We start from the raw sequence: 20,952 nt of genomic DNA, 5'->3' as shown, positions 1-20,952 counted from the left end.
ACACCTGCTATAACACCTGCTATAACACCTGCTGTAACACCTGCTATAACACCTGCTGTAACACCTGCTGTAACACCTGGTATAACACCTGGTATAACACCTGCTATAACACCTGCTATAACACCTGCTATAACTTTGTGTACGCGACAATAAACTTTTTATTTTATTTTATTTGAGATGGGCCGAGAACCAGTGACCCGTGTGCACACAATAACACTCACCAATCAAAGCCAACTGTACTAGATGACGGAACAAGATACATTTAAGCTTAAGAGACTCAAATTACCCTTTTCTGTTCATCAGCGCCCAGCCACCCTCCTGAAGGTGTGAGGGTGAGTCTGATTGAGGACGGTACAGCCCTGGTTTCCTGGAGAGAACCAGCGGAGAACAACCTGGCCGTGACGCACTACACCATCCTGTACGCCTCACAGAGGGCCTGGCTGGCCGGATACTGGCAGACACTGCAGAGGGAGGGTGAGTGGAACAGCTAGATACTGGCAGACACTGCAGAGGGAGGGTGAGTGGAACAGCTAGATACTGGCAGACACTGCAGAGGGAGGGTGAGTGGAACAGCTAGATACTGGCAGACACTGCAGAGGGAGGGTGAGTGGAACAGCTAGATACTGGCAGAGACTGCAGAGGGAGGGTGAGTGGAACAGCCAGACACTGCAGAGGGCGGGTGAGTGGATCAGCCAGATACTGCAGAGGGAGGGTGAGTGGAACAGCTAGATACTGGAAGATACTACAGAGGGAAGGTGAGTGGAACAGCCAGATACTGCAGAGGGAGGATGCGTGGAACAGCTAGATACTGGAAGATACTGCAGAGGGGGGATGAATGCTATGGTTAGACAGACAGATACTGCAGAGGGAGGGTGAGTGGAACAGCTAGATACTGACAGATACTGCAGAGGGGGGGATGAATGCGATGGTTAGACAGCCAGATACTGCAGAGGGAGGGTGAGTGGAACAGATAGATACTGACAGATACTGCAGAGGGGGGATGAGTGAGATGGTTAGACAGCCAGATATTATAGAGGAATTGTAAACACAGGTGGACATTTTGGAGGGGGGGGGGGGGGGGGTCTGGAGACAGGCCTGGGCAAAAGCTTTGAGAGCAGAGTGTTGTAGCTACTGTTTGAGTCCGTTGAGTGCAGATTAAAAAAATTCTGAGTATCTGACCAGTGTGCATCCAAGATTTGGGTCTGGGGTTTTGGGAATGGCTGTGTTATGATGCGTTCTCCTCCAGTCCGCTCTAAAAACCTGTCTGCTGTCCCTACAGGAAGTAACACCAGTCCTGTCTTTCCCCTACAGGAAGTAACACCATGGCCCTGCTGGAGCTTCTGGAGCCTGGTAACGTCTACCTGGTGAAGATCTCTGCCTCCAACCAGGTGGGAGACGGGCCCTTCTCTACTACTGTGGAGCTGGCCCTGGGGCCTGGCTCTAGACACAGAGGGAAGAGCCCCAGGCACTCGGGCAGCGGCTCCTCCTCCTCAGACACCACAGGTTAGTTATGTCGTAGTGTTGTTGGACTGGAGAGTACTGTCGTAGTGTTGTTGGACTGGAGAGACATAGGACCTGTCATGTCTTGGACTTTGAACATACTGCAGTTGGAGACAACATGACCCTAAACAGAATATAGTCTCTTACTTTACCGGTACAGAGTCAATGTGGAGGCTATATACAGGGTGTTACGGTACAGAGTCAATGTGGAGGCTATATACAGGGTGTTACGGTACAGAGTCAATGTGGAGGCTATATACAGGGTGTTACGGTACAGAGTCAATGTGGAGGCTATATACAGGGTGTTACGGTACAGAGTCAATGTGGAGGCAATATACAGGGTGTTACGGTACAGAGTCAAATTGGAGGCTATATACAGGGGGTACCGGTACAGAGTCAATGTGGAGACTATATACAGGGGGTACCGGTACAGAGTCAATGTGGGGGGCACCGGTGTCGAGGTAATTGAGGTAATATGTACATGTAGGTAGAGTTATTAAATGATTTGAGGTAATATGTACATGTAGGTAGAGTTATTAAATGATTTGAGGTAATATGTACATGTAGGTAGAGTTATTAAATTATTTGAGGTAATATGTACATGTAGGTAGAGTTATTAAATTATTTGAGGTAATATGTACATGTAGGTAGAGTTATTAAATGATTTGAGGTAATATGTACATGTAGGTAGAGTTATTAAATTGATGTGATAACTCAGTGTGCCCTGATTTCTCGTCTTCCAGTGTTCTCGGACGACCTGTACCACACAGAGCAGAATTCCATGACAGGGATCATCGTGGGGGTCTGCATCGCTCTGGCCTGTATAGTGATGTGTACCATCATCCTCATCAGCAAAGGCAGATCCAGGTATTTACACAATATCCATCTAAGTAATAGTCTTCTCCTTCTTCTGTTTCTTCTTCTTCTCCTTCTTCTGTTTCTTCTTCTCCTCATTCTTCTGTTTCTTCTTCTCCTCCTTCTTTTGTTTCTTCTTCTCCTCCTTCTTCTGTTTCTTCTTTTGTTTCTTCTTCTCCTTCTTCTGTTTCTTCTTCTTCTGTTTCTTCTTCTCCTCCTTCTTCTTCTCCTTCTTCTGTTTCTTCTTCTCCTTCTTCTGTTTCTTCTTCTGTTTCTTCTTCTTCTCCTTCTTCTGTTTCTTCTCGTCCTTCTTCTGTTTCTTCTTCTGTTTCTTCTCGTCCTTCTTCTGTTTCTTCTTCTGTTTCTTCTCCTTCTTCTTCTGTTTCTTCTTCTTCTTCTTCTCAGACTATACTCCATTTACTCATTCTAATGCATCAGCCATTTTTGAAAGACCTCTCTTCAAATATGTTCTTTCATATTGTTCCCTTAACTTCTACTCTTTGCTCCAATAGGAAATCTTCCATCTGTAAGATAATTGACATAGTGAATGGTGAGGGAACCCATGGTCCACATACTGGTTTGGCCCTGGCCAATGAACACCAGGCTGAGAACATAGAGGCCCTGATGCCCATGATGGCACCACACTTCATTGATGCCGAGGTGAGACATGACTCCACAGACACAGGCTGTGAGTGTCTATGTATGAGACTGTATTTATGTCATATACCTTGCCTTCGGAAAGTATTCAGACCCTTTGACTTTTTCAACATTTTGTTAGGTTACAGCGTTATTCTAAAATTGATTACATTTTCTCAACCTCATCAACCTACACACAATACCCCATAATGACAAAGAAAAATACATTTTTTTAGAGTTTTTTGCAAATGTATTAAATCGGGTTCAAGTCCGGGTTCTGGCTGTGTCACTCACGGACCTTCAGAGACTTGTCCCGAAGCCACTCCTGCGTTGTCTTGGCTGTGTGCTTCGGGTTGTTGTCCTGTTGGAAGGTGAACCTTCGCCCCAGTCTGAGGTCCTGAGCGCTCTGCAGCAGGTTTTCATCAAGGATCTCTCTGTACGTGCTTCTACGCCTGCATTGCTTGCTGTTTGGGGTTTTAGGCTGGGTTTCTGTACAGCACTTCGAGATATTAGCTGATGTACGAAGGCCTATATAAAATAAACTTGATTTGATTTGTACTTTTTTCCCATTCATCTTTCTCTCAATCCTGATTACATTTCACATTTCACATTTACATTTAAGTCATTTAGCAGACGCTCTTATCCAGAGCGACTTACAAATTGGTGCATTCACCTTATGATATCCAGTGGAACAACCACTTTACAATAGTGCATCTAACTCTTTTAAGGGGGGGGGGGTTAGAAGGATTACTTTATCCTATCCTAGGTATTCCTTAAAGAGGTGGGGTTTCAGGTGTCTCCGGAAGGTGGTGATTGACTCCGCTGACCTGGCGTCGTGAGGGAGTTTGTTCCACCATTGGGGTGCCAGAGCAGCGAACAGTTTTGACTGGGCTGAGCGGGAACTGTACTTCCTCAGAGGTAGGGAGGCGAGCAGGCCAGAGGTGGATGAACGCAGTGCCCTTGTTTGGGTGTAGGGCCTGATCAGAGCCTGAAGGTACGGAGGTGCCGTTCCCCTCACAGCTCCGTAGGCAAGCACCATGGTCTTGTAGCGGATGCGAGCTTCAACTGGAAGCCAGTGGAGAGAGCGGAGGAGCGGGGTGACGTGAGAGAACTTGGGAAAGTTGAACACCAGACGGGCTGCGGCGTTCTGGATGAGTTGTAGGGGTTTAATGGCACAGGCAGGGAGCCCAGCCAACAGCGAGTTGCAGTAATCCAGACGGGAGATGACAAGTGCCTGGATTAGGACCTGCGCCGCTTCCTGCGTGAGGCAGGGTCGTACTCTGCGAATGTTGTAGAGCATGAACCTACAGGAACGGGTCACCGCCTTGATGTTAGTTGAGAACGACAGGGTGTTGTCCAGGATCACGCCAAGGTTCTTAGCACTCTGGGAGGAGGACACAATGGAGTTGTCAACCGTGATGGCGAGATCATGGAACGGGCAGTCCTTCCCCGGGAGGAAGAGCAGCTCCGTCTTGCCGAGGTTCAGCTTGAGGTGGTGATCCGTCATCCACACTGATATGTCTGCCAGACATGCAGAGATGCGATTCACCACCTGGTTATCAGAGGGGGGAAAGGAGAAGATTAATTGTGTGTCGTCTGCATAGCAATGATAGGAGAGACCATGTGAGGATATGACAGAGCCATATTAGTGATTAGTCTCCCAGTCCCTGCCACTGAAAAACATCCCCACAGCATGATGCTGCCACCACCATGCTTCACCGTAGAGATGGTGTTAGGTTTCCTCCAGATGCGACGCTTGGCATTCAGGCCAAAGAGTTCAATTTTGGTTTCAATTTTGTTTCTCATGGTCTGAGAGCCCTTTAGGTGCCTTTTGGCAAACTCCAACCGGCCTGTCATGTGCCTTTTACTGAGGAGTGGCTTCCATCTGGCCACTCTACCATAAAGACCTGCTTAGTGGGGTTCTGCAGAGATGGGAGAAACTTCCAGAAGGACAACCATCTCCACAGATGAACTCTAGAGCGGCGTCAGAGTGACCATTGGGTTCCTGGTCACCTCCCTGACCAAGGCCCTTCTCCCCCGATTTCTCAGTTTGGCTGGGCGGCCAGCTCTAAGAAGAGTCTTGGTGGTTCTAAACTTCTTCCATTCAAGAATGATGGAGAGCACTGTGTTCTTGGGGACCTTCAATGCTGCAAAATATTTTTGGTACCCTTCCCCAGATCTGTGCATTGACACAATCCTGTCTCGGAGCTCTACGGACAATTCCTTCAACCTCATGGCTTTATTTTTTGCTCTGACATGCACTGTTAATTGTGGGACCTTATATAGACAGGTGTGTGCCTTTCCAAATCATGTCCAATCAATTGAATTTACCACCGGTGGACTCCAATCAAGTTGTAGAAACATCTCAAGGATGATCAATGGATACAGGATGCACCTGACCTCAATTTCGTGTCTCACAGCAAAGGGTCTGAATACTTATGTAAATCTGAAAGAAAAATAAATAAATCTGTTTTCGCTTGGTCATTATGTGGTATTGTGTGTAGATTGCTGAGGATTTTTATTTATTGAATCCAGTTTAGAATAAGGCTGTAACGTAACAAAATGTGTGAAAAAGTCAAAGAGGTCTGAATACTTTCTGAATGTACTCTACCCCTTTATCTGTTTCTAATCTGGTTCTCTCTCTGTTTCAGGGTGGGACAAACCTGGTGATTACAGAAGCTGGTCCAGTCTGCGGTATCAACCGCAGTAAGAGATGGCAGTTTTTTAAGACGGAGAGAGACAATAGAAATACAAGCCAGGTAGGTCTTCAGACATGAACCAATCATGTTGCTGCTATTACAATACCAGTCTTCAACATGGAGTTTACAGTATTGATTATTGGTTATTTGTTATACAATGACAAAACTAACAAATATCTCTCCTCTCCCTTATCTCTAGGCTGAGAACAGAGCATGTCTGTACGAGGCAGGGAAGACCGTTCTGTGTTACGAGGAGAAGGAGGGCGCGCCCCCCCTCCAGCCCTCCAGCCTGCATATCCTGTTCGGTCCACTAGGGGGCTTACAGAGCTCCGGGGGCTTTAGTGAGGGAAACAGCTCTGGGACTACTGAGACCAGCGACGGGAGTCAGGAGACAGGAGACTCTGGTCACTACTCCAACGAAGAGATAAGCAATGAGATGAGCAACCCGTCCACCGCCACCTCAGGCCGTAACTCCCGGCCTCCGTCCTTCGGGTCGGCGTTGGATGACAGCCCAACTCCAGAGAAGGTAGAAGAAGAAAAGCTTATTCTTCTTCCTGGTTTTAAAGTGGAATCTGAGGTGACGCCACCGAGACGTCTCTACCGTCACCACCATGGTCTCCACCAGCCTGGTCATGACACCGTTCAGCATCCCTCACGTCCCTGTTCCCTCTCGGCTGAGGAAGCTGATTATCCTGCCGAGGCCACCGTCCAACATCCCTCACGTCCCTGTTCCCTCTCGGCTAAGGAAGCTGCTTATCCTGCCCAGGCCACCGTCCAACATCCCTCACGTCCCTGTTCCCTCTCAGCTGAGGAAGCTGCTTATCCTGGCCAGGCCACGGTCCAACATCCCTCATGTCCCTGTTCCCTCTCGGCTGAGGAAGCTGCTTATCCTGCCCAGGCCACCGTCCAACATCCCTCACGTCCCTGTTCCCTCTCGGCTGAGGAAGCTGCTTATCCTGCCCAGGCCACCGTCCAGCATCCCTCACATCCCTGTTCCCTCTCGGCTGAGGAAGCTGCTTATCCTGCCCAGGCCTTGGTCCAGTCAGCAGGCCCGTCCTGGTGATAGGTTACCCAACCTGAATGTGGCTTATTTTCAGTTGAAGCAGCCCGCCTTTCTCGCTTCTTTGCCTCCTGAAATAAGTCCTTGGGCAAGGAACATACTGTTACGTAGAGGGATCAGGAAGTTGAAGATTTAAGGAGGAAATGGGTGTTCGCTTCAGGTCTACCTCAAGATATTTGTAATGAATGTTGTTGTTTTCCTGTTTCATTCTTATTTTCAGTCTGTCTGGTTTTTGTCTTTGTGTTTTAGGGATTATTTCTTAGACACCAACCTAAGCGGGGTTGGTAGAAACCGGATGCATCCGGTTTTCAGGAGAACTGGAAAGAGAAGGCTTCCGCTTTTCGACGTTAACAAGTCGACATTCCATCTTAACTCCTCCTCCACATTTACAGGATTGGTTGAACAGTGTAGAAGAGAACCCCCCCGTTAGCACAACAAAGAAAAAAACACCACACAGATGAAGCTTTGTCATGAAATGGTGAAAGGGATGTTATGGGATCCTGAAAAGCATATTCAGTGAAGATTGGACATTGGAAGTGTTTTTTTCCCCAATTTTTTTTTTACAAAACTAAGCTTAATCTTTGTCTGGGAAACCAGTCCTTAATGTCTGTCCTAAACCAAAGCTCACCCAACAATGAATGTTCAAAAGAATGTAAAAAATATATTGCTTTATGATACATTTACTTCTATAATTAAGTAGATTGTTTTCTTCCATTGAAGCAGAGGGTTTAGTTGGTGACCCCCTCATTGCTGATTGTCTACCTCAGTTACTCTGACACTGTCAGTACTACCTCATTTTAACAATATATTGTGCAGTACTGTATTATACTACTACCTCATTTTAAGAGTATATTGTGCAGTATTATTTTCCCTAACTCAGGGAATGAGGTTGAAAAACATTTCAAAGCCATGTCGTCTTACCTGCAGGAGTTTTTAAAATATTTTATTTTACCTTTATTTAACTAGTTAAGTCAGTTAAGAACAAATTCTTATTTTCAATGACGGCCTAGGAACAGTGGGTTAACTGCCTTGTTCAGGGGCGGAACAACGGATTTTGTACCTTGTCAGCTCTGGGATTCGATCTTGCAACCTTTCGGTTACTAGTCCAACGCTCTAACCACTAGGCTGAATTTTGTTTGAAGATTTGTGAAAATTCCTTTTGGAATTATTTGTTGTTTTTATAAGGTCGGAAAAGCTTTTACGTTATTTTAACGATGAACATCTTCAGTATAGTTCTAACATTGAAGTGCATTAGATACTGTATCACCAGTCTCCATTTGAGTAAGATCAAGTAACTAAAAATTCAACGTTGAACTGGCATTTCCAGTGCAGCGGACCTTAAAAGCTTTAAAATGTCCTTATTACGTGGAAAAGGGCTTTGCAGATGATTGTAGATACAGAGAACCAAAGAAAGAGTAGGAACACGTGACATAACAGCCGTACAGTATTGTAAGTGTCCTCTGAATCATTTTGCTGCCGTATCAAGTGTGTATATTTCTCGTTGAATTATCGAGTTGAATACAATTCTTATTGTACATTTTCAAGACACGTTTTTATATCTGGTTGAAAGCTTTAGTGCTCTGTCTTTCAGACGAGTGTTCTCCATTTGCCTTCTATGTACAGCAGATCATTGATGCTAAATACAGTGTTGACACTGTGCTATTAGATGCCAAAGAGTTGTCTACTTCCTCAGATGGGGGGATTCAGATAGATGGGAGGACTGATGGGTCCTCCAGATAGATCAGATGGGAGGACTGATGGGTCCTCCAGATAGATAAGATGGGAGGACTGATGGGTCCTCCAGATGGATCAGATGGGAGGACTGATGGGTCCTCCAGATGGATCAGATGGGAGGACTGATGGGTCCTCCAGATGGATCAGACGGGAGGACTGATGGGTCCTCCAGATGGATCAGATGGGAGGACTGATGGGTCCTCCAGATGGATCAGATGGGAGGACTGATGGGTCCTCCAGATAGTTCAGATGGAAGGAATGATGGGTCCTCCAGATGGATCAGACGGGAGGACTGATGGGTCCTCCAGATGGATCAGACGGGAGGACTGATGGGTCCTCCAGATAGATCCTTGGGATGATGTCACAGGAGATTCCAGGGTTGGGGCTAGTTCCATTTCAATTCAGTCAGTTCTGGGAGTAAACTGAAATTCCAATGCGGAAATTTGGGAATTTTCACATTTCAGTTAACTTACAGAATTTACTGAATTGGAATGGAATTAAGCCCAACACTGACAGGAGTTTGTCTCACACCAGATTGTACAAACAAAGTGTATTGACAGTGATAGTGGATGGATGGTGAAGCATTTCGCTTTTTGAATATGCATTCATCAAGCTGATATCACCTGTGGTCACAATTCACATGAATACCGTTTTTTATGAATGTTGTATGATGGACAAATGTATATTTGTATCCACTATATTTCTAGCCTGGTATCGGATTTGTTTGTGCTGTATAGCATGCCACCCATGACAATGACCATAGGAGTTGGCTATACAGTACAAACAGATCTGGGAGCAGGCTACTACTATATTACACACCCCAGTTTGACAATACCACAAGATTCTGACTATCAAATCAATAACCCCTATGTGTGAAGAGCAACATAATCAAGTTTTATATCTTTGAAAAGCAAATAATCTTGACCAAAGAAGATGTTGTTTAATAATGAGTTATTTGGTTTTACTTTTTTTTATTTTTTTATTTTTTTTACATAACAGTATTTGCATAATGTGTTATAAGTTTCTAGGATTTTGATAAACTAGAAAAGGCATTTTTAAAGTCGAATCATTGTGATGCCAAGTTCCATTTTGTTTTGAGTGGCTTGAGAGGTCAAAGAGTGTTCAGTTGTCAGTTGGATCGTGTTCATGAGATTTCACCTGAAAGATGTTAAAAGTTTACTTTTGGGACTTTTTAAACATGTTGTTATGGTTTTGTTTATTTTAGGATAGTTTTATTTCGTGTTAAAGCATATTTTTCTTAGGTCGTGTCTACACTTGACACTTGCATGCGACTTCTGCTATCAGAATACGAACGTCGCATTGAAAAGACGGGTCTAGACGCACAAAAGTCGCTTTGTTGTCTGATTGTGTTCAGTTCTGGCTGACCACTTCAGAAGGTGGTCAGGGATGCGTTGCGTGCGGATTTCTCCTCAGTCTGGACACAATCAGGCTACCGAAAGTGCATACAGTGGGCGACGTCATCAGCACTCCTCCCATAAGTCTCCAGAAAGCTTGTTTTGAAATCGAGAGGCGCCTTTTTCATTATAACGTTGGAGAACATACATTGTTAGTGTGTGAGGAACGTGTTTGCTGGCCTCGGAAATGCTAGCCAACAAGCTAATATTTAGAAAAGCTTTTTTTTTTGGCTAGAGTAATGCAAACCCTTTTGCAATCCCTTTAGTGTTGCTCGCTGGCCAGCTAGAGAGGTTAGCTATTGCCATCAGTTGTTGTGTTGTTATCATATTCTGCCTATTCCACCGTTTGTAGAATGCAGACTGGCATTTGAATATAGCGCAGGAAAAAGGGGAATCCGGACACACTGTGGTAGACACATTTAAATGTTGGTTTAGACCCGTTCGGAATTCCATGATCAGAATACTAAAGCTGCGTGAACTGTCAAGTCTAGACACGGCCTTAGATGGATATAAGAAAAGACTGGGCTATTTTCCCCCTCTGTGTTCTCAGAGCCTGCGTCGGTGACAGGTTTTGTGGCTAGGGGAGCTTGCTGCCTGTCGGACACCAATTTGAATGTGTCCTTTTATTGCTACTATTTAACGTATGTTTTTGTTGTAATTTCCTGCTTTTGTAATGCATATTTACCATATCATGTATTTCTTTCTCCCAAGTATTAAAGCAAACAGTGTTTCTGTGTTACAAACCACATTATTTTATCCTCTCAAGATGGTCTCATCATTTGAATAAAAATGTTTCCTGAAAAAGTATTCCAGTGATAGTGTTTAAAAAAAAAACATTCTCAGTTCATATGGATGAGATGAGGACATAGTTTTACCTCAATGTCACCAAAATACACTATACAGTGTCAATAGATACAGGATTGGTTGGTATGTGTGGATCTAAGTCTGTCCAGCAAACCAAAAATGGTTCTGTGTGAAAATTAAACTTTCTCAGCAAATGTTTTCATAACTCAAACTCTCTAGTCGTACTGATGATTATAGAATGTTTGAATAAAACATTTGCCTGATGTTGCAAGGACATTCCCTGAAGAAAAGTAGGGGCGTGGATCAGAAAACCAGTCAGTATCTGGTGTGACCACCATTTGTCTCATGCAGTGAGACACATCTCCTTCACATAGAGTTGATCAGGCTGTTGATTGTGTCCTGTGGAATGTTGTCCCCACTCCTCTTCAATGGCTGTGTGAAGTTGCTGGATATTGGCTGGAACTGGAACATGCTGTCATACACGTCGATCCAGAGCATCCCGAACATGCTCAATGGGTGACATGTCTGGTGAGTATGCAGGCCATGGAAGAACTGGGACATTTTCACCTTCCAGGAATTGTGTACAGATCCTTGTGATATGGGGCGGTGCATTATGCTGAAAGATGAGGTGATGGCGGCGGATGAATGGCACGACATCAGGCCTCAGGATCTCGCCACAGTATCTCTGCCATCGATAAAATGCAATTGTGTTGGTTGTCTGTTGCTTATTCCTGCCCATACCATAATCCCACCGCCACCATGGGGCACTCTGTTCACAACGTTGACATCAGCAAACCGCTCTCCCACACAACGCCATACACATTGTTTGCCACCTACCCGGTACAGTTGAAACCGGGATTAATCCATGAAGAACACACTTCTCCAACGTGCCAGTGGCCATCGAAGGTGAGCATTTGCCCACTGAAGTCTGTTATGACACCAAACTGCAGTCAGGTCAAGACCCTGGTGAGGACGGCGAGTATGCAGATGAGCTCGATGAGACGGTTTATGACAGTTTGTGCAGAATATCTTTGGTTGTGCAAACCCAGAGTTTCATCAGCTGTGCAGGTGGCTGGTCTCAGACCATCCCGCAGGTGAAGAGGCCGGATGTAGAGGTCCTGGGCTGGCGTGGTAACACGTGGTCTGCGGTTGTGAGGCCGGTTGGACGTACTGCCAAATTCTTTAAGGCGGTGTGTAGCTCTTTAAAGCACATTGGAATACATCCCCACTATGTTTCTCTCCAGATTGAATACGGATTTGAGGACTGTATTGTAGGACCACTACAAGCTGATATAGACTCACAGGACATTTGAATAGCATTTAATCATAAACACACAAACATATTTATTTTACTGTTTATACTGTATGTTGACAATCTGCACATGTGGGGTTTGAAACTGTCGCGACTCCCACCGAAGGTGGCTCCTCTCCCTGTTCGGGCGGCGGTCGGCGGTCGTCGTCACCGGTCTACTAGCTGCCACCGATCCTTTTCCCTTTTCTTTTGGTTATGTCTGTTTTGTGTTTCACCTGGTTTCATTTTGGTTAATTAGGGGGGGAACACATTAGGGGGGGGGGGGGGGGGGGGTATTTCATCTCGACATTTCCTTTGGATTTTTGTGCGGGATTGTTTTCGTTTTCGCTAGTTCGTGTTTAACAGGTGGTTTTTCCCTGGACTGTGTCTGAGTGGGGTTTTATGGCTACTGCTGTAGTCCGGTGTCCTGTTGTTTTAGCTAGCTCTCCCAATCAATACCTGCGATTACTTTATGCCTCGCTGTATGTCTCTCTCAAATGTCAATATGTTGTTCAGGTTAGTTATCATGGTTTTAGTTTACAATGGAGCCCCTAGTTCCACTCTTCATACCTCTGACACCACCTTTGTCCCACCTCCCACACATGCGGTGACCTCACCCATTATAACCAGCATGTCCAGAGATACAATCTCTCTTATCATCACCCGGTGCCTGGGCTTACCTCCGCTGTACCCGCACCCCACCATACCCCTGTCTGCACATTATGCCCTGAATCTATTCTACCACGCCCAGAAATCTGCTCCTTTTATTCTTTGTCCCCAACGCTCTAGGCGACCAGTTTTGATAGCCTTTAGCCGCACCCTCATCCTACTCCTCTGTTCCTCGGGTGATGTGGAGGTAAACCCAGGCCCTGCATGTCCCCAGGCACCCTCATTTGTTGACTTCTGTGATCGAAAAAGCCTTGGTTTCATGCATGTCAACATCAGAAGCCTCCTCCCTAAGTTTGTTTTACTCACTGCTTTAGCACACTCTGCCAACCCTGATGTCCTTGCCGTGTCTGAATCCTGGCTTAGGAAGGCCACCAAAAATTCTGAGATTTCCATACCCAACTATAACATTTTCCGTCAAGATAGAACTACCAAAGGGGGAGGAGTTGCAATCTACTGCAGAGATAGCCTGCAAAGTAATGTCATACTTTCCAGGTCCATTCTCAAACAGTGCGAACTTCTAATTTTAAAAATTAAACTCTCGAGAAATAAGTCTCTCACTGTTGCCGCCAGCTACCGACTCCCCTCAGCTCCCAGCTGTGCCCTGGACACCATTTGTGAATTGATCGCCCCCCATCTAGCTTCAGAGTTTGTTCTGTTAGGTGACCGAAACTGGGATATGCTTAACACCCCGGCAGTCCTACAATCTAAGCTAGATGCCCTCAATCTCACACAAATCATCAAGGAACCCACCAGGTACAACCCTAAATCCGTAAACATGGGCACCCTCATAGACATTATCCTGACCAACTTGCCCTCCAAATACACCTCTGCTGTTTTCAACCAGGATCTCAGCGATCACTGCCTCATTGCCTGTATCCGCTACGGGTCTGCGGTCAAACGACCACCCCTCATCACTGCTCCCTAAAACACTTCTGCGAGCAGGCCTTTCTAATTGACCTGGCCCGGGTATCCTGGAAAGATATTGACCTCATCCCGTCAGTTGAGGATGCCTGGTCATTCTTTAAATGTAACTTCCTCACCATCTTAGATAAGCATGCACCGTTCAAAAAACGCAGAACTAAGAACAGATATAGCCCTTGGTTCACTCCAGACCTGACTGCCCTCGACCAGCACAAAAACATCCTGTGGCGGACTGCAATAGCATCGAATAGTCCCCGCGATATGCAACTGTTCAGGGAAGTCAGGAACCAATACACGCAGTCAGTCAGGAAAGCAAAGGCCAGCTTTTTCAAGCAGAAATTTGCATCCTGTAGCTCTAACTCCAAAAAGTTATGGGACACTGTAAAGTCCATGGAGAACAAGAGCACCTCCTCCCAGCTGCCCACTGCACTGAGGCTAGGTAACACGGTCACCACCGATAAATCCATGATAATCGAAAACTTCAACAAGCATTTCTCAACGGCTGGCCATGCCTTCCACCTGGCTACTCCAACCTCGGCCAACAGCTCCACCCCCCCCCCCCCGCAGGTACTCGCCCAAGCGTCCCCAGCTTTTCCTTTACCCAAATCCAGATAGCAGATGTCCTGAAAGAGCTGCAAAACCTGGACCCATACAAATCAGCCGGGCTTGACAATCTAGACCCTCTATTTCTGACGCCATTGTCGCAACCCCTATTACCAGCCTGTTCAACCTGTCTTTCATATCGTCTGAGATCCCCAAGGATTGGAAAGCTGCCGCGGTCATCCCCCTCTTCAAAGGGGGAGACACCCTGGACCCAAACTGTTACAGACCTATATCCATCCTGCCCTGCCTATCTAAGGTCTTCGAAAGCCAAGTTAATAAACAGATCACTGACCATCTCGAATCCCACCGTACCTTCTCCGCTGTACAATCCACGCTCAAGGTACTAAACGATATCATAACCGCCACCGATAAAAGACAGTACTGTGCAGCCGTCTTCATCGACCTGGCCAAGGCTTTCGACTCTGTCAATCACCATATTCTTATCGGCAGACTCAGTAGCCTCGGTTTTTCTGATGACTGCCTTGTCTGGTTCACCAACTACTTTGCAGACAGAGTTCAGTGTGTCAAATCGGAGGGCATGTTGTCCGGTCCTCTGGCAGTCTCTATGGGGGTACCACAGGGTTCAATTCTCGGGCCGACTCTTTTCTCTGTATATATCAATGATGTTGCTCTTGCTGCGGGCGATTCCCTGATCCACCTCTACGCAGACGACACCATTCTGTATACTTCTAGCCCTTCCTTGGACACTGTGCTATCTAACCTCCAAACGAGCTTCAATGCCATACAACACTCCTTCCGTGGCCTCCAACTGCTCTTAAACGCTAGTAAAACCAAATGCATGCTTTTCAACCGTTCGCTGCCTGCACCCGCCCGCCCGACTAGCATCACCACCCTGGACGGTTCCGACCTAGAATATGTGGACATCTATAAATACCTAGGTGTCTGGCTAGACTGTAAACTCTCCTTCCAGACTCATATTAAACATCTCCAATCCAAAATCAAATCAAGAATCGTCTTTCTATTTCGCAACAAAGCCTCCTTCACTCACGCCGCCAAACTCACCCTAGTAAAACTGACTATCCTACCGATCCTCGACTTTGGCGATGTCATCTACAAAATAGCTTCCAATACTCTACTCAGCAAACTAGATGCAGTTTCTCATAGTGCCATCCGTTTTGTTACTAAAACACCTTATACCACCCACCACTGCGACCTGTATGCTCTAGTCGGCTGGCCCTCGCTACATATTCGTCGCCAGACCCACTGGCTCCAGGTCATCTATAAGTCCATGCTAGGTAAAGCTCCGCCTTATCTCAGTTCACTGGTCACGATAACAACACCCACCCGTAGCACGCGCTCCAGCAGGTATATCTCACTGATCATCCCAAAAGCCAACACCTCATTTGGCCGCCTTTCCTTCCAGTTCTCTGCTGCCTGTGACTGGAACGAATTGCAAAAATCTCTGAAGTTGGAGACTTTTATTTCCCTCACCAACTTTAAACATCTGCTATCTGAGCAGCTATCCGATCGCTGCAGCTGTACATATTCCATCTGTAAACAGCCCACCCAATTTACCTACCTCATCCCCTTACTGTTTTTATGTATTTACTTTTCTGCTCTTTTGCACACCAGTATCTCTACTTGCACATGATCATCTGATGATTTATCACTCCAGTGTTAATCTGCTAAATTGTAAATATTTGCTCCTGTAACGGATGTGAAATGGCTAGCTAGTTAGCGGGTACGCGCTAATAGCATTTCAATCGGTTACGTCACTTGCTCTGAGACCTGAAGTAGGGTTTCCCCTTGCTCTGCAAGGGCCGTGGCCTTTGTGGAGCGATGGGTAACGATGCTTCGTGGGCGACCGTTGTTGATGTGTGCAGAAGGTCCCTGGTTCGCGCCCGTGTCGGGGCGAGGGGACGGTTTAAAGTTATACTGTTACATTGATGCTGTTGACCCGGATCACTGGTTGCTGCGGAAAAGGAGGAGGTTGAAAGGGGGGGTGAGTGTAACGGATGTGAAATGGCTAGCTAGTTAGCGGGTACGCGCTACTAGCGTTTCAATCAGTTACGTCACTTGCTCTGAGACCTAGAAGTAGGGTTTCCCCTTGCTCTGCAAGGGCCGTGGCCTTTGTGGAGCGATGGGTAACGATGCTTCGTGGGCGACCGTTGTTGATGTGTGCAGAAGGTCCCTGGTTCGCGCCCGTGTCGGGGCGAGGGGACGGTTTAAAGTTATACTGTTACATTGATGCTGTTGACCCGGATCACTGGTTGCTGCGGAAAAGGAGGAGGTTGAAAGGGGGGGGTGAGTGTAACGGATGTGAAATGGCTAGCTAGTTAGCGGGTACGCGCTATTAGCGTTTCAATCAGTTACGTCACTTGCTCTGAAACCTAGAAGTAGTGTTGCACCTTGCTCTGCAAGGGCCGCGGCTTTTGTGGAGCGATGGGTAACGACGCTTCGTGGGTGTCAGTTGTTGATGTGTGCAGAGGGTCCCTGGTTCGCGCCCGTGTCGGGGCGAGGGGACGGACGTAAAGTTGTACTGTTACATTGATGCTGTTGACCCGGATCACTGGTTGCTGCGGAAAAGGAGGAGGTTGAAAGGGGGGTGAGTGTAACGGATGTGAAATGGCTAGCTAGTTAGCGGGTACGCGCTAATAGGATTTCAATCGGTTACGTCACTTGCTCTGAGACCTGAAGTAGGGTTTCCCCTTGCTCTGCAAGGGCCGCGGCCTTTGTGGAGCGATGGGTAACGATGCTTCGTGGGTGACCGTTGTTGATGTGTGCAGAGGGTCCCTGGTTCGCGCCCGTGTCAGGGCGAGGGGACGGTTTAAAGTTATACTGTTACACTCCTATGGCCTATTTTTTGCCTACCTCATGCCTTTTGCACACAATATATATAGACTCATTTTGTTTTTTTTCCTACTGTGTTATTGACTTGTTTATTGTTTACTCCATGTGTAACTCTGTGTTGTTGTCTGTTCACACTGCTATGCTTTATCTTGGCCAGGTCGCAGTTGTAAATGAGAACTTGTTCTCAACTATCCTACCTGGTCAAATAAAGGTTAAATAAAAATTGTTAAAAACCTCTATGATGATGGGCCAATTGTGCTCTGCCTCATGGGTCTCCCGGTGACATCTGGCTGTGATCTAACCTGGGTCTGTAGTGATACCTCAAGTACTGTGATGCAGTACCTTAGACCGCTGCGCCACTTGGGAGGCCCCTTATTGGTTCCATATTCTAACGGCCCCAAAAAGTATGCATCTCAGTTCTTACCCCACCCAATAGGTGGCGGTAAAAATACACCTTTTGGGATGTAGTCCGCCAATAAAACCCTAAAGAAGAAGAATGAGGGGGAGAGAGAGAGAGAGAGAGAAAACTGTCGACATACAATCTGCTGCACCACGAGAGAAAGGGAGGGAGCGTCCAAACACACGGCCTTTTTTTGTGTAGGCGGTCTGGCTAGTAGCTGTGTGTCTGTAGTGTTGTTGGTGTAAACTTCAGTTTTTGTAGGAAACTGGATATTTACATAGTTCGCCATGTCCGAGGAGATTGAAGGAACAAGGCCTGCCATCGGGGAGGCATCCCATGAGGAACAGCAGGTTTGATTATTTTGATGCTAACAAGCTAGGTTAATGATACATTGCTAGTAGCCATGACGGTTATGTCAAATCTGGCTATCAAAGCAGCAGTTTAGTTAAGTTAACGTTAGTAACTTAACTTATTTCAAATGTATCATCAACGTGCATTGAACTGTGCACATAACCATTATTTTACCTACACGATGAGTGGTTAGCTAGTTAGCAACACAGTGATAGCTTTATCAATTTACCGGTAGCTAGCTATCTAGCTGAGCTAGATGTTTTCCACAATTGTGTCTGCCTGCGTTCATGCATGCCTCAAAGCTACGTTTTTTGGGGCCACATTGCAGATAAGCAGAAGGCTATGTTGTCAGCTAGTAACCTAACCCCACTCATTGGAGAATCAAATCAAAGTCCATCATTGATCTGATAGAATCATAACCAGTAGCTTAGCTAATCGACTTGTCAACCTCGAGTTTGAAAAAAAACAAAAAACATTTTGTTGCTGTCTGAACTGTGATGATGGTAACATGGCATTACATCATAGCATGTCACCCCAACCCCATTAATTTGTGTTTAAACTCTGTATTGTGTGTTGTTCTGTCAACACAGGAGATGGGCGACACAGTCCTCAGCCCGGAAAAGGCAGAGGAGGTGAAACTGAAGGCCAGGTTCCCTCATCTTGGTGCCAAGCCTGGGGGCTCTGACCTGCTCCGGAAACGGCTTCAGAAAGGGGTAATGTGGCCCTATGGTTGTGCCCTACAAACACAACACTTTGGTAGCTGTAGATGCTTCTAGTTAGGCTGAACATGCAAACTAGGTTATTTACACTTTACGTTCACTTACTTTCACAGCAATGCATTTTTTGTTATGGAATAATTGTCATGCTTTATATAAGCATTGGTTTTCATTTTCTTGGACAAGACAAACATCTTGGTAAAGGCTGTAACATATCTGATCTGTGATTTATTTATATATTTATTTTTTCTCTGTGCAGCAAAAGTTCTTTGACTCTGGGGACTACAACATGGCCAAGGCTAAGGTGAAGAACAAGCAGCAGCTCCCTGCAGTGACACCGGCTGAGAAGGCAGAGATTACCGGGGACCACATCCCCACACCCCAGGACATCCCCCAGAGGAAGCCCTCCATCGTGGCCAGCAAACTGGCTGGCTGATGGAACTAGGGAAGCTTTGGAAATTTGACCTGTTCTGGTGTTACCATTCCATCGTTCTCTCTCTCTCCTCTCTCTCTCAAGCCAGTCCCAATTCAATCCCTACTTCCTTTACCTCTTGGCCCTAACCCCTCATTGTTTGATATATCTTGCTGTCGCTTCCACCACAGTACCTACACCTTACAGATTTGCAAACATTGAATGGTTAGGGCCTCTCTCTCTTTCTCCCTCCCTCCATCTCTCTTCTTTCCTAGACAACTGTCTTCTGCCCGCCTTTTTTTCCCCATTACCGTCACCACCTTCTCTATATGAATTCTGAAAAATAATATTTTTGAGAATCAAGCAGAAAAACTCCTGAGAAATATTGCTGCCAGAGGATGACTGTCTTTGGATAGTGATGGAAATGATTGGTTTAAAGGGACACATGTTTGCAAAGTGTCCTGTATCTACTGTAGTGACTGATGTAAACTGTACATAGCCGATCACCATGTATGGGAGAGGCCAGGTCAATATCTTAGACATGTTTTACCTTCTATAGCTTCCATTGATATTTAAATTATGAGGTAATATTCTAGAACCAACCGATGAGAATTCTTGATCAGTCCTAGAATCCTCTCCTGTTCAGGTTCCAGATCTATTTCTGCTGTCTGGACAACTTCTTGACCTTAGTCATCGTCTAGACAACACAAAATTATCTGGTACCGTCCGTCTAATGCCCTCTTCCACTGTCCAAAAGCTATGTTTGTTTTTTGATGCATTGATTGAAAATAGCCTGTATCGTACAGTAGCTGTCATCTGTATATTATGAATCTCATCTAAACCTCTTGAATGGCCTTTAACAGTTTGAGCCGCTGTTTTCTCTTGGGCAATATTTGCTCACTCACTCCAGTGAGAGAATCTCTGCTTGTCTGAAATGGATCCCTATATAGTGCACTACCTGTGAGGCTCTGGTCAAAAGTAGTGCACGGTGTATATATAGGGGATAGGATGCCATTTTTGATGACTCAGCCTCTGTGAATCTAGCCTAGGAATGCCTGCCTGCCTCTATATCTGAGACTCAGGTAATTTAGTAGTCGAGCAACTCGCTTTAAATGAAGTGTCGGTTTGAAGGGTGTGCATGTGCATTGACTGTGTGCAGTCACGTTGTGCCATTTGTAAATAAAATAGTTTTGCACAATAGCTTTGTTTTTGACTTAACTTTGTTCTCTTGGCTGACGTTTTACTTGTTTTCTGATTTCACAGTAGCTGTAATACTACAGCTGTAGTGTCTGTATAAGTTGACCAACACTGGCAAAGAACACAATGAACGTGGAGGAGAATAAAGCAGGCCCATTTACCTTCAAAATCCATCTATTTATTAGTCTGGGTGACTGTCTGTAGCCTGTGTGCTGGTCTGTTTGCTCTCTTGCCACCTTCTTATGGAAATGTCATGCCAAATGACCGCAGTGGAGCTGGCAAGAACACACTGATCTGGAACCAGGTTGGCTCTATGAGCTCATCTGTTACGCACACCTCCAGGAAGAGGGAACGCAACACCCTGCTACAACAACTCCCTGTGGAGCGAGAGAGGTATGGGACTGTAGGTGCGAGTAAGGATGACAAGAGGCAGAGAATTTACCATTTACTGGGAATTTATTCCTTCAGATGGTAAATTTGGGGAAAAGGGGCTGAACGGAACCAAAGTAAATGTCAAAGTCCCCTCTCCTACCTTACCTGCCTACCCACCACCCGGTGCGCTAACCAAAATACAGGGGGTGGTCCGCCCAGGTCTTACCTAGTGTGCATAGACAGTGAATAATACGGGTTATGTATGCCCGCGGGCCTCTTGCCTAAGCACTCCCTAGGTGCCTTCCCCTTCATCCACTGGGAACAAATTAAACAGAATAATCCAAAAGTAATTATACAATTTCAAGAATCAAAAACACAGTTCTATTGGCACACACATACCTCAAATCAGCAGCTACAAAAAATACTTAACAAAACCTGTCTCTCAGCCACAACCAAGACAGAACACACTCATCATCTCTCTGCTTCAACCAACATAGAATATAACC

General features: G+C 45.9%; 2 protein-coding genes across 2 annotated transcripts in view; both read left to right on the top strand.

The window, feature by feature from the left end:
- The window catches only part of LOC139584189 (protogenin B-like), a 38,640-nt gene extending 27,934 nt beyond the window's left edge, over nucleotides 1-10,706 (top strand). Inside the window, exons 15-20 of the mRNA XM_071415746.1 lie at nucleotides 304-474; nucleotides 1,312-1,503; nucleotides 2,244-2,367; nucleotides 2,868-3,015; nucleotides 5,643-5,750; nucleotides 5,890-10,706. Of these exons, the coding sequence (XP_071271847.1) occupies nucleotides 304-474; nucleotides 1,312-1,503; nucleotides 2,244-2,367; nucleotides 2,868-3,015; nucleotides 5,643-5,750; nucleotides 5,890-6,753 (1,607 nt within the window). The 3' untranslated portion in view covers nucleotides 6,754-10,706. The remainder of the gene's footprint in view (nucleotides 1-303; nucleotides 475-1,311; nucleotides 1,504-2,243; nucleotides 2,368-2,867; nucleotides 3,016-5,642; nucleotides 5,751-5,889) is intronic.
- Nucleotides 10,707-17,498: 6,792 nt separating this feature from the next.
- Nucleotides 17,499-20,077, top strand: arpp19b (cAMP-regulated phosphoprotein 19b). Its single transcript, XM_071415745.1, has 3 exons — nucleotides 17,499-17,748; nucleotides 18,340-18,462; nucleotides 18,725-20,077. The coding sequence occupies exons 1-3, from the start codon at nucleotides 17,686-17,688 to the stop codon at nucleotides 18,899-18,901; spliced, it is 363 nt and encodes a 120-aa protein (XP_071271846.1). The 5' UTR covers nucleotides 17,499-17,685; the 3' UTR covers nucleotides 18,902-20,077.
- The last annotated feature ends 875 nt before the right edge of the window (nucleotides 20,078-20,952 follow it).

This window comes from Salvelinus alpinus, chromosome 9 (genome assembly GCF_045679555.1).
Source record: "Salvelinus alpinus chromosome 9, SLU_Salpinus.1, whole genome shotgun sequence".
Lineage (NCBI taxonomy): Eukaryota > Metazoa > Chordata > Actinopteri > Salmoniformes > Salmonidae > Salvelinus > Salvelinus alpinus.
This window is presented reverse-complemented; position numbering and strand designations above follow the sequence as displayed.

What these genes read in the sequence shown, in the direction of transcription:
- arpp19b (XM_071415745.1), top strand. Translation starts at nt 17,686, where the DNA reads ATGTCCGAGGAGATTGAAGGAACAAGGCCTGCCATCGGGGAGGCATCC. An exon ending in CATCCCATGAGGAACAGCAG is followed by an intron (nt 17,749 to 18,339) that starts GTTTGATTATTT and finishes CTGTCAACACAG; the next exon opens with GAGATGGGCGACACAGTCCT. An exon ending in GGAAACGGCTTCAGAAAGGG is followed by an intron (nt 18,463 to 18,724) that starts GTAATGTGGCCC and finishes TTCTCTGTGCAG; the next exon opens with CAAAAGTTCTTTGACTCTGG.